Below are 14181 nucleotides of genomic sequence, written 5' to 3' on the forward strand. Positions count from 1 at the left end.
AGACTGCAGGGTTTTGGCTTTGGCTGCATGCAGGGTTGGTGAGCTCCGTGTAGGTTTGCATTACCCTTAATGAGGAGAATATTAACTTTTATAATCAGCAATAGTAAACATAACCCAGAAAACATTTCAGGACTTGCCATACACTGTAAAATACAGAGTATTTCATGATTTATGTATGTTTGATTTACTAGTAAAAGACTGAATGAAGTCCTTTTCAAAATAAAACTGCAAAATTTGACATTAGACAGATTTTTACCCTTTCTGCAATTTTATTAACAATCCAATGAAATGGTCAAAATCACCAAACCAGTGTAATTTGGGGCTGAATTAAACATTATACAGCTGCTGAGAAGACATTTCAAAATATCACCATATATGTTGTGTATAAGGACATAGCAAAAATATATCGGGATACCAATTTTAGGCCATATCGCCAAGCCCTAACTCCCACTCTCTCCTGCACTGCCTCGGCTCTGAGAGCTCCAGCTTTAGTAATGCCAGTGCTATAGCAAATGGCCCAAACAGGAAGTGCTCAGGACCACCACGGTCCACCACCACACTCCAGCCTGCTTCAGAGGACTCTGGAGGGGAAAAATCCTCCACCTCTAAAGATTGCTCTGAGGCAGCAGTGCTGCAGGACTCAGGGGAGTCACTGTCACTCCTGCCTTATCTGGAAAACTCCTTGTCCCCTCTCTACTTTCAGTACCAAACTGCTCATTTTCTGTGCATTTTTCAAAAGTCTGAAGTGGGCGGAGTTAGCTCTGAGATGGGGGTTAAAGAACAGTCTTCTGATTAGTGATTTTTGGGTCTCTGGGGAGCAGAAAATGAACACAATCATATTTTTGGATTGGGCAGCGAGAAATGCATGCTTTACTAGCGCCAGTTAATAAATAACGACTGTCTCTTTCACGGCTAGAAATTAAAAGAAGGAGAAAGGGTCAAACTTTTTAATTAGTGGGTACAGAAAAAGTTGTAATCCTGGATCTGCGCCTGGTCTGTCTCCTCAGTGTAAGAACTCAGGCCATGCCCACCTATTGACCGCAGTATGAGCACATAAATCTGGAGCTTTGGTGGTGTGTCATAAATGTTTCAGTGAATGCTTACATTAGACCACCTCTGTTACAGAGCTGTAGTCAGTCCGAGCAGAGGCCAGGATAACACATGAGCAGAAAATGTCCCAGGTTGATATCAGAAGCAGAAGGGGTAAATCCCCCTGGCTTATCACACCATGTGAACTGTTTTGAGGTTGGTGTGGCACACTTAGAGGCGGAATTGGACCGCTTTGGCCCTGCTCTACTGCAGGACCATTCTCAGCTTGGCCTGGAGTGGCAAAAGCAAAAAGCACGGCCAAAAGCCATAGTGGAAAAGCCCCAACAATTAGTGTAATCACTGTTGATGTTGCAAAATAAAAGTCCCAGCAGATTTATAATACCAACCACTAACAGTGATAGGACTACTGATAACAGGATAATCACTTAGAAATAATTAGCCTAGATGGGAAGTATCATTCGATTTAATTTAGGGCGCGATTATATTTTTAGTAAAAATCTCACTGAAGCCTGTTTATTATATTGGACAGAAAACTAAACACTCCAGATGTGAATCCGGACATGGATCTGAACGTGGATCTGGATAGCTCAATGGGTTAAGTTGCTGACTTTGGTTTAAAATATTGATGGTTCAAATCCTGCTCTATCCAAAAAAAAAGTTAAAAGGCACACGCATCCCAAAGGGCTGAGTCCTGGGTGCTGAACCAAGAAAAGTCACAGGCAAAACAGAAAACTATGTCAGCACACCAGAAGATGCGCCGAAGCTTATTTAATGAAGATCATCACCACATCTGTGACATGTTGGGCCCTAGCCCTTCATCAGACATCATCAAATCCTGGCCAGAGCATGATCACTATCCAGTGTGGATCCTTAACACCTGTCTACCTGTCAGGTGAACGCTGCCTTAGATAAAAGCATCTGCATTGTAATTCTTTTCACTTTTTCTGTTTTTTGATTCTAGTTTGATATCTGACTGCCTTAAAGCAGGGCAGGTTTTTACTGTGAAACAACTAACAAGCTGTCTCAGTAACTGTTTCTTGATTTTGGATCTCTCATTTCAAATATAAATTCAGCTGGCCGTAGAGCAGCAGTTCTTAACTGGTCAAGCCTCAGAACCCACAATCATCTTCTCACTGAGAAACTGCCATCCAGATTTCAGATGTTCTTTCAACCAGGTGGATTTGTTTCATGGAAAATAGAATAGTTTGGACCTCATACTGTACATAAAATATGTCAAATCAAAGAGGAGGAACAAAGCAAGCATTCTTTACATTCAAGACCTGCTTTTTGGTCCCGATCCACCAATTGAGAACCACTGCCATAGAAAAAACAGGGACCAATCTGGTTTGGTTTTTCTAGAATCATCTCAGAGTTGATCATTCTTATTTTATATTAGTGTGTATCCAGATATCCTTTAGCATCATTTAACTCAAACATATCCAGCTCGGATTCTTGGTCCGCTTCGCCCAGCCCAAAGTTGGACCTGTTGCATGAGAGAAGTCATGCTGCTGTAGAGAAGTCACTAGAATATCAAAGATAAACTATGATTCAATTATTTACAAGGAAATATTACAAACGTCATAGAAAATATACACCTTTAACCGTTTGTTCCACAGAGTCATAGGAGGGAAACGTTCAGAAGAGTTGGTTCCAGTCTCTGGTGGCCTCCATGAGGTGGCGCTGTCCGTGGCCGATCCAGTCTTCTTGACTGTGGAAGAGCCGACCACAGAACCAGCAGGTAAACACTGCTGACTGCTGCCTACAACCTGATAAAGCGTCCACCACCTTGTACTTCCTGCGGCTCTTCTTCCTTAGCTTCATTTTCAGGAGGAAACGTTCTCGGACACAGCTCCAAACTGGCCGAGGCATCAGATCATCTCCATAAGACGACCCACTTACTACTGAGTCCTTGTCCCGGGCTGCGAGTCCAGACAGAGCCTGGACCGTGTGCTGAGACAGAGAGACCTTAGAGACCGCCCCTTTATGTCGGTTTACCACTCTCATGATGTTGGACACCTCGGGGATGTCTGCATCGGGGTGATTGAGCACAACCACGGGCTGGTATCTGCGGGGACATTTGACCTGCTGTAGAGGACTGAATGGGGACAGTCTCAGAGTCCTCTCAGTGTCTCTGGCTGCAGGTCTCCAGAACTCAGGAGTCTCTTTCTCACTCAGTGCTCGATTAGAGAGTCTTCTGGACTTGTGAACTGTCTCTGGAAGTTCATCAAACAATGTTTTCCCGCGCCTCTTCCTTTGGCTTGGAGGTCGAATGGGCCTTGGAGCCAGGATGGGTTTGTCTGCTTCACATGGCGGTACCTTTAAATTCTGAGCAGGGGAAAGGATGGGACCCTTCACCTCTCTCTGGGTGGTGTTCTGTATGCTGATCAGTTTCTTTACTGTGTTTGGAGCATTAGCACTAACTTTGTTTGATGAAACTAGGAAACACTGCGTCTGAGGTCTCGCAGCCAAAAACAAAGGCTGAGTGCTGGAGGAAGGAGCTCCACTTGTAAGAAGGCTGCCGGTGGGAGTGACTATTTTGAAAATGACTTTATTTCCAGAACTTTCAGTGGTCTGGCTGCTTGGAATCCCGGCCTTTGGGTCCTGGTTGTTCAGCAGCAGGCTGGATTTAGGAGGGGAAATGTACCGCAGCAGGAAGGCCTGGCGACCAGCCTGCAGAGAACTGGGTTTGTCAGGGGAGTTCATAGGCATGGCGAGGACAGGCCGAGCATTCAGGGGAAGATGAGCACTCGCCAATCTGAGGCCAGGGGTGCTGGGGGCCTGAGCGAGTGGGACAGATCGATGAAGTAAGAAGCAGGTTGGTTGTGTCTTTGTGGTTTTGTCTGTCAGTGCAGTATGTGGTGTGCTAGAAAGAAGAACAGGACCTTTAAAACCTGGACTGTTGATGAAGTAGTGACTGGGAGAGTTGCCAATGCCTGGCTGGACAGGTGAGAGGAGGGCGGTTCCTTTTTCAGGAGTCTTTGGTACAGACACAGCCATCTGCCTGTTAATGGGACTTGGGGCTGAGTTACTCACTCGTTCTAACCCTGGGCTCAAGTACGAAACGTTGATCTGGGGGTTTGTAGAGTTGGTGATTAGCTTGAAGCCTTGGCTGCCTTTGACCTGCAGTGGCCCAGTGAACTGATTCTCTGAAGTCCTGAGGAGGACCGGCTGCTTCCTGTCAGGCAACTGAAGAATCCGCAGAGTCGTTTTGGTTGGTTTTAAAGAATCCTTTACCGCAGCCAAAGATCCCACACTGTCTTTGTTAGGCTGCTGGCTGATAATTGCAGCAGAACACTCCTCTACAGAACCGCCTACAGCTTTGGACTGACTCCTAGTTTCTGCTTGATGTTTGCTGACAGGAACGCTCTCCTCCTCTATCTTTATAATGTTAAAGTCTTGGAGCACTGACTCAGGATTTTCATCCTCTGACGAAGGATCGTTCACAGTGCACTCATTAACCTCATTATCAGTATCTACTGCTGTCCTCAAGTGATCCTCCTTTACACCAGAGTCCTCGCTGATGTTTTCTACTGATTCTACTGATTCTAACAATCCAAACTTGGATGGTTTAATAATGTTCAGTCTGTCTGCTGCGAGTCTGGGCATCCTATCAGAGGTTTGATTAGTGTTAGGTGAAGTGCTGAAGGATTCCTTAGAGTAATTGTGAAAAGAGAAAACTTCCTGGTTTGGGGGAGAGATTTCAGAGCTTGTGGTGCTGTGACCAGGAGAGGACGGGGGGGATTCTAGTACAAGGTCTGGATTTATTAGAAAATTTCTAGAGTTTTGGTGAACTGCATTAGTTGTCCCTGTTTTAACTTTACCAGGAATATTGTTATTTTCTAGAGCAGCACCTTGGTCTTCATTTTCTGTGGGGTCAACCAAGTTCCCTTTGTGTTTGTCTGTTACCTCCAGGTCAGTGTCAGGGTCAAGGTTACGGTCAGGTTCTACTGTGTTTCTGGTGAAAGGGTTAGGGTTCAGGCTGGTTTCTACTGTGTTTTTAGGTTTAGGGTTAAGGTTGGGGCTGGTTTCTATTGTGTTTTTAGTGAATGGGTTAGTGTTCGGGCTGGTTTCTTCCTGTTTTTTGGTGAATGGGTTAGGGTTAGAGCTGGTTTCTACTGTGTTTTTGGTGACTGGCTCAGACAATGCATTTTTCTGAAATGCTTTTAAATGTGTGGATAAATCAGTGACTTTAACAGCACATGTCTTTGAAGCCTGACTGACATCAGAACTGCCACATAGTGGGTTATTATCTAATGTTTCTGTCTCTGTATGACTTTGGTCTGAGTCGTTAGTTACGGGATGTGATGTGTCTGCGTGGGTTGGCACATCGGTTTGTTCCTCATCGTTTCCATGTGCAGTACAGTCCAGGCTGCTAACAGACGTTTCCTCCTCCTCAATCTTGACTTTCACTGTCATTATTTCATCTTGATCCATCATCTGGGGTAAAACAGAGAAGCAGTTTGTTTTGGGACCCCTTCTATGAGACCCTTCTCCATACTCAACAGTGGCTTTATGTTTACAGGACACAGGATCTGGTGCTGAGGAGCTGACGTCTTCCACCAGACAACCGTTCTGATTGGACGACTCCTGCTTTGCTGATGGTATGACTTTAAGGACTAGATGTTTTTTTCCTTCCACCATCTTGAAGCCCATGACTTTGGTGGTACAGTTTGGGGGCAGAGAGATTTTGTTCTTCACCATGAGGACGGTCAGTCCGTTGGGGTTGGTGTGAGTGGCAGAATCAGAAGTTGCTGAGTTTTCAGACTCCTGTGCCACGGCTGGTGGCTCACTATTTGGAGGACTCTTGGTGCAGTTGTTATTGTCTTTTATACCTACAGTCCCATCTACTGAGTGCTGGCAGTCCTCCACGGAAATCTCTGGTTTGATGATTCGGCCGTTCTTGTTTGCTAAACTCCCGGAGAGCCAGTTGAGTTTGGAGCTCCTTGGGGCCTCCTGGGTCTCACACTTCTTCATCAGAAGTTTCAGGGCTGCAGATGCGCTGGATGGAGTGATGCTGTCCTCAACGGGCTTCAGCATCTTCCTCTTCTCAGCATCATCTTTGTGAACAGTTGCTATGTGATTCTTCAGGTAGTCACTCCTCGCCGCTCCATAACCACAGAACTGACAGGTGAAGGGGAATGTTCCTGAGTGAGCTTTAATGTGTCTTTGATGATCCTCTTCGTTTAAGCTGATGTGGCGACATTTGGAACACTTCCACGGACTCTCGTTGTGATGGTGGATGTGTTGGACAAATGTGCCGGCGTCTACAGTGGTGAAGTCACACCAGTCGCAGCTGAACAGTCCATTCACGCTGTGGCACATGATGTAGTGTCTGGTGAGCAGCAGCAGAGAGTACTGCACGTCATCATTACACAGCTCACATGTGACCAGAGTATTTCTGTGCTCGATGCGATGGCGCTGCAGGGCGGGAAACTCGTTGGTAAAAAATCCACACAGATCACATGGGTATGTAGGAAGAGTTCCTCTGTGAGCTGCTCTGAAGTGTTTGAGCAGATCGTTGGGGCTGTAGGTGTAGCCATCTTTACACACTGAGCATTCAAAACTCAGGATCTTTCCAGAGAACACCGCCCCCTGCTGGACTTTACAGGGAGCTTTACTGACAGCCTGTCTGTCTCTCTTTGTGGACAAGTCTTCACTGAACAGTGATCTGTCTGTCACCTCTCTGAAGTGTTTGAACACAAAGTCCTTGACCTTCTCCTTCTCATCATCTGGGACCGCAAGGTTACATTTGGTAGAATCAGGAGGCAACGTGACTTCTTCTTCCATGGCTGTCAGCCTGAAGAGATCTGCAGAAACCAGAAAAAAAGACCGTTTTCACTTAGGAAGGAAAAGTAAATACACTTTCTGACTTCATATACAGTCACGGACGAAAGTATCAGCACCCCTAGAATTTTCCACAAAATACACCATTTCTCCCAAAACTGTTGCAGTTACAAATGTTTTTGGTATACACATGTTTAATTCCTTTATCTGCAAATATATACAGTTGAAACCAGAACTTTACATACACTATATAAAAAGGCACATAAACTTTTTTTTCTCACTGTCTAACATTAAATCAGATTAAACTTTTCCTGTTTTTGGTCAATTAGGATTACCAAAATTATTTCTATTTGCTAAATGCCAGAATAATGAGAGAGATCATTTTTTAGGCATTTTTTTATTATTTTCTTGAGAGTCAGAAGTTTACATACATTTCATTAGTATTTGGTAGCATTGCCTTTAAACTGTATGACTTGGGTCAGACGTTTTGGATATGCTTCCACAAGCTTCTCACAATAGTTTGCAGGAATTTTGTCCCATTCCTCCTGGCAGAACTGGTGTAACTGAGCCAAGTTTGTAGGCCGCCTTGCTCGCTCATGCCTTTTCAGCCCTGCCCATAAATTTTCAGTGGGATTGAGATCAGGGCTTTGTGATGGCCACTCCAAAACATTGACTTTGTTATCCTTAAGCCACTTTGTAACCAGTTTGGCAGTATGCTTAGGGTCATTGTCCATTTGGAAAACCCATTTGCGCCCAAGCTTTAACTTCCTGGCTGATGTCTTGAGATGTTGCTTCAGTATTTCCACATAATGTTCTTTCCTCATGATGCCATCTATTTTGTGAAGTGCACCAGTCCCTCCTGCAGCAAAACAACCCCACAACATGATGCTGCCACCCCCATGTTTCACAGTTGGGATGGTGTTCTCAGGCTTGCAAGCTTCCCCCTTTTTTCTCCAAATGTAACGATGGTCATTATGGCCAAAAAGTTCAATTTTAGTTTGGTCAGACCACAGAACATGTCTCCAAAAATGAAGGTCTTTGTCCCTGTGTGCATTTGCAAACTGTAATCTGGCTTTTTTATGTTTCTTTTGGAGTAATGGCTTCTTCCTGGGAGAGTGGCCTTTCAGCCCATGTGGGTACAGGACTCGTTTGACTGTTGATAATGACACACTCTTACCAGCTTCAGCCAGCATCTTCACAAGGTCTTTTGCCTTTGTTCTTGGGTTGAGATGCACTTTTTGGACCAAAGCACGTTCATCTCTGGGACACAGAACCCGTCTCCTTCCTGAGCGGTATGATGGCTGGACATTCCCATGGTGTTTATACTTGTGTATAATTGTTTGAACAGATGAACGTGGCACCTTCAGGCATCTGGAAATTTCACCCAAGGATGAACCAGACTTATGCAAGTCAACAATTCTCTTCCTGATATCTTGGCTGATTTCTTTTGATTTTCCTATGATGTTACACAAAGAAGCAGTGTGTTTCAGGTGTGCCTTAAAATACATCCACAGGTGTGCCTCTAATTAACTCAAATGTTGTCAATAAACCTATCAGAGGCTTCCAAAGGCATGACATCATCATCTGGGCTTTTCCAAATCGTTTAAAGGCATAGTAATCTTAGTGTATGTAAACTTCTGACTCTCAAGAAAGTAATACAAAATTGTCTAAAAAATGATCTCTCTCATTATTCTGGCATTTAGCAAATAGAAATAATTTTGGTAATCCTAATTGACCAAAAACAGGAAAAGTTTGTTTATATATATATATATACACATATATATATACACACACACACACACACACACACATATATATATATATATATATATATATATATATATATATATATATACATATATATAGGAGACCAGCACGTCAATTTTTATCCTCCATCTTTATGTAATCCCAGAAGCTGTCCCAAGGGGTCACCCCCTCCCCCCAATGATCATTTAGCCTACCCAGCATGCATTCATAAGATGCCATTTCAGTCATTGCACTGACCCATTCCTTCACTTGTGGGACCTTTGATGTCTTCCAGTGTCACAGAATAACCCGGCAGGCTACTATTGTGCCCACAATAATGATAGAAAACTCACGTTTGGATATATTAGGTATTAGAGATTTATCCCCAATAAGCAAAGTCCTGGGTGTAAAGGAATTTCTGAACCGTACCAGTTACTTAAAATGTTTAGAATCTGAGTCCAGAGGGGTCCGACCACAGAGCAATCCCAAACACAGTGAAAGAATTTTCCAGTTTCAAGTTTACACTTCCAACATAGGTCATCATTCAGCAATTTCACTCTGTACAGTCTGGATGGTGTATAATAATAGCTATGTCAAATCTTGTACCGTGTAAGCTTACTCCGGGCCTCCCTTACATATCTACCACAACTGGCCACATTTTTTTCCCATTTAGAGCCTTCAATATCTTCCTCGAAGTCCTTCTGCCAAATCACTTTCATATGATCATAGTTATTACTAAGCATAGCATTGGCAGTCTTATAAAAGAGTGAGGCTTTCTGTTTTTCTGGTCATAATTTCATAAAGTTTAACACAGTATTGTCAGCAAAATCAAATTATTTTTAGGTAATGCAACTCTTTATCTGCAAGTATTTCCTAAAGTTACCTTTCCTTACCAAGTTGGATCACTGTAATAATTTGTTGTACGACAGAAACACTCCTTCCTCCAATAGTGTCCAGATATGGGCTGTGATTTGTGCCACTAGAAACTGAATTTGAATAGCATGATTTGAATTTGAATTTGTTTTGAAACTAAATTTAATGTTTTGAAACAGATTTTATTGTTTTGAAACTGAATTTATTGTTTTGAAACTGAATTTATTGTTTTGAAACTGAATTTGTTTGCTCTGAAGTTGTATTTTATTCACTTGAGCATTCAACTCTAAATATTCCTTAAATTCAAAAATAAAATTCAATTTCAGTTCATTCAATTTGAATTCCGTTGTACAATTCAGTGTCAGTTCAGCGTGGCACACCGTTTACGTCATCCACTTCCGTGAGGAAGAGTAATCGAGCACAGATAGTTCTCAACTGAGCGGGACTTTACAGGAAGAAAAACACAATGTAAGTCCTAATATTACTGTAGCTACTGGAGCTAGCTACTAATATGGTTCAGCAGAGCTTCAGTCAGTGTGACAGGCATAGCTGGTTTATAGTATTTTCCTCCAGTGCATGTGATGCCAAGTTACCTTAACGCCATTTAAAATAGTTCTTATTTTACTATTCTGTGCTCCGTGTATGAATGAGGCTTTTAGCTAAGGACTGAGCGTCATTATTCGGTTGTTTATTGATCACGGACAGAAAACTTTTATGAAATTAAGTGGAGTGCCCAGATGGTCGGAAAAAATCCCTCTTAGGTAGACGGGGCTTAAAATGAAAACAAAAATTCTTTGCCTGAAACTTTTTTTTTGGGGTGGGGGGGTGGGGGGGGGGTGGGCGCTGTTACAATTTAATATATCGCAACAAATGTGGAGTTTTTGGTTACTAAATGAAGACAACACTGTAAATGGAGAACAAATTGGCAACCAAAATAATAACAATATTTTGATTCATAATACCCTGGTGGATGACGAAGGCTAATAGCAGTACCGACGATGTTTTAGAGGCAGAGCCGGTAGTAGCCAGGGCTAACCAGGGCCCCCTAGAATGTGACTGGCCTCTCTAAAATCCCTAAAATGACCGGCTAATTGCCTTGTAAGCCATTATCTATCCATTTAAGCATACCCAACCACTAAGCATATCTTAACCATCATAACATTGGTTTTACCAAACTCTACTATCAGCATATGAAAGTGGCCCCACCATCCTTTTACATTTTCCATGCGGCCCTAAGTGGATAAAGTTTGGACACCCCTGGGTTAAAGCAAAAAACAAAAAACAACAAAAAAAAACCATGATATGGAAATGAATCATCTTCATAGATGATGAACTTCATAGCAGTGCTGGTGCTTGAAGGTGATTAGAGCAGTATGATTTGGAAATTAGACCCTGAGATAGATCAGACAGAGGAGCAGACGAGCTCCATTCATGCTGCTACTTGCTGCTGTAATCCTTTTATCATTCATTTTTTTTAACGTTAGGCAGGACCAACAGACAGCTGAAGTCTTTTTTTAGTTTTCATCCTATTTACTTCAACTTTAATGTGTTCTAGAGACTGTAGTATGTTTCTGTCCTCATCCTCAAACTGTGTTTTAAGGACTGAAGTCATTAAACACTGTTCGAGCTTGGTCCATATAGTACTATCACACTGGGGTCTGATGTTTATAGAGCTGATGTCAGTGAACAGACGCTCTTTTCTCTCTTTTAGTGTAATCATAACATCAGAACTACTGGACTTAAATAGTAAATAAAACCAAAAATCGATCACAAAAACGTGTCTTTACCCTAACAATAAACCTAAAATTTATGCGGGCTGTACTGATGGACTCCTCTGTGCTCCTGTCCCTCTCTCTCATCTCTCTGTCTCACTGCTGTCTGTCAGTGTCATATCGGACCTGTGTGCTAAATTCAGACAACGTATTAGCCTGTTAACCAAATAGCAGCAGCCACAATATTAGTGAAGGGAAAACGTGTCGTTTTATACATTAACCTTTGATCAGACTGAACGCTCTGTCATCTCACTTACAGCCAACTCACTGACCATCCGTGTGCAATAGGAGAGGACGAGGAGAACAGAGAAGTAAGCTAGCAGACACTTGTTTTTAGCATCATCTAGCCTATGTGCCCTAGTAAAAAAAACTTGGGATTAAAGCAGCGCTCCTCTTAAATATAACAACCACCTGTACTGCGTATGCTCTGAGCCTGCCCCGTCACTTTCTCACCATCGTATCAGTGGCCGCTCACACTCCAGACGCTCAGGATAACGCATTATGACAGGAAATAACACCCGTTTGAATTTAAAATGTGCCTGAAATATAAAATAAATAGACTGGGCATGAATTTCAAATCTCTACTACAGTGGAATGAAGTTTTAGTGACAAGTTAAACCTAAAGTCTTATCTGCGGGCCTGGCATGCGCACACCTCTCTCACCTCTATAATAGCACATGTGTGATGAGGAGTGACAACCTCTTAGCACAGACCAATTTTATTATAGCATTTGCGACATATATGTCGTACTGTACAGCCCTGATGTAGCATTTAGGATTTGATAACAAGTTTTGCTGCAAAGCTTTGTCCTTGACAGGTTACAAGGTGGCCTATAATCTCGAGGTCACATATTATAACGGTATTGCCTGGGCGAGCTTGAAATACAGATCGTGCTTTGCGATGAACGTGCAGACGCATATTTTTGAGTCACACACATGGTCAGTTATTGATGCTGGTACATCAGCTGTGGCTGTTGCCCCTGGTAACCACGTTGTGTGTGGGAGAGCGCGAACTGCTGCTCTATGAGCGGGGTCTGACTCATAACGTGGTAGCACTTTTTCCCCCTAGTTGAATACAGTTGTTACAAAAAGTATGTGAGCCCTTTGGGATTTCTTGGATTTCTGCATAAATTGGTCATAAATGTGTTCTGATCTTCATCTAATTCACAACAATAGACAAACACAGTCTGCTTAAACTAATACTGCACAAAAAATGATATGTTTTTATGTTTTTATTGAACAAACCATGTAAACGTTCACAGTGCAGGGTGGAAAAAGTATGTAAACCCCTAGGCTAATGACTTCTCCAAGAGCTATTTGGAGCCAGGAGTCAGCCAACCTGGAGTCCAATCAATGTGATGAGATTGGATGTGTTGGTTAAAGCTGCCCTGCCCTATAAAAAACACACACCAGTGTTGAGTTTGCTGTTCTCAAGAAGCATTGCCTGATGTTAACCATGCCTGGCTCAAAAGAGCTCTCAGAAGACCTACGATCAAGAACTGTTGACTTGCATGAAGCTGGAACCCTTTCCAGCTTCATGCAAGAACTGTTGACTTGCATGAAGCTGGAAAGGGTTCCAAAAGTATCTCTAAAGCCTTGATGTTCATGTGTCCACGGTAAGACAGACTGTCTACAAATGGAGAAGGTTCAGCACTGTTGCTACTCTCCCTAGGCGTGGTCGTCCTGTAAAGATGGCTGCAAGAACACAGCACAGAATGCTCAATGAGGTGAAGAAGAATCCTAGAGTGTCAGCTAAAGACTTACAGAAGTCTCTGGCACATGCTAACATTTGTGTTGACAAATCTACCATAAGTAAAACATTAAACAAGAATGGAGTTCATGGGAGGACACCACGGAGGAAGCCACTGCTGTCCAAAAAACACATTGCTGCACGTTTGAAGTTTACAAAAGAGCACCTGGATGTTCCACAGCACTACTGGCAAAATATTCTGTCCACAGATGAAACCAAAACTGAGTTGTTTGGAAGGAACACACAACGCTATGTGTGGAGAAAAAAAGGCACAGCACACCAACATCAAAACCTCATCCCAACTGTGAAATATGGTGGAGGGGTCATCATGGTTTGGGGCTGCTTTGCTGCCTCAGGGCCTGGACAGATTGCTGTCATTGACGGAAAAATGAATTCCCAAGTTCATCAAGACATTTTACAGGAAAACTTAAGACCATCTGTCCACCAACTGAAGCTCAACAGAGGATGGGTGATGCACCAGGACAACGAGCCAAAGCATAGAAGTAAATCAACAACAGAACGGCTTCAACAGAAGAAAATACGCCTTCTGGAGTGGCCCAGTCAGAGTCCTGACCTCAACTCCATTGAGATGCTGTGGCATGACCTCAAGAGAGCGATTCACACCAGACATCCCAATAATATTGCTGAACTGAAACAGTTTTGTAAAGAGGAATGGTCCAAAATTCCTCCTGACCGTTGTGCAGGTCTGATCTGAACTACAGGAAACGTTTGGTTGAGGTTATTGCTGCCAAAGGAGGGTCAACCAGTCATTAGCCTATCACATTGATTGGACTCCAGGTTGGCTGACTCCTGGCTCCAAATAGCTCTTGGAGAATTCATTAGCCTAGGGGTTCACATACTTTTCCCACCCTTCACTGTGAATGTTTACATGGTTTGTTCAGTAAAAACATGAAAACATCATTTTTTGTGCAGTATTAGTTTAAGCAGACTGTGTTTGTCTATTGTTGTGAATTAGATGAAGATCAGAACACATTTATGACCAATTTATGCAGAAATCCAAGAAATCTCAAAGGGTTCACAGACTTTTTCTAGCATTTTATAGCATTTTCTAGCTTTTATACTAGCTTTCTTGAGCACAAAGTGCAAGTGCAAGCAAGCACCTGCTTCTCTTAACTTCCCACACTAGCTACCAAAAGGCTTACCTTCTTTTCCTATCTCTTCTATCCACGCCCAGCGCCATTTCTTT

The 14181-nt window shown here is 42.9% G+C and overlaps 1 protein-coding gene across 2 annotated transcripts in view; it reads right to left on the reverse strand.

The window, feature by feature from the left end:
• Window positions 1-261: 261 nt before the first annotated feature.
• The window catches only part of si:ch211-214e3.5 (zinc finger protein 518A), a 58685-nt gene continuing 44765 nt past the window's right edge, over window positions 262-14181 (reverse strand). For both annotated transcript variants that reach the window (XM_041815588.1, XM_041815589.1), the window contains exon 2: window positions 262-6857. In XM_041815588.1, the coding sequence (XP_041671522.1) occupies window positions 2686-6837 (4152 nt within the window). In that variant the 5' untranslated portion in view covers window positions 6838-6857 and the 3' untranslated portion in view covers window positions 262-2685. The remainder of the gene's footprint in view (window positions 6858-14181) is intronic.

This window comes from Cheilinus undulatus, linkage group 20, assembly GCF_018320785.1.
Source record: "Cheilinus undulatus linkage group 20, ASM1832078v1, whole genome shotgun sequence".
Classification (NCBI taxonomy): domain Eukaryota; kingdom Metazoa; phylum Chordata; class Actinopteri; order Labriformes; family Labridae; genus Cheilinus; species Cheilinus undulatus.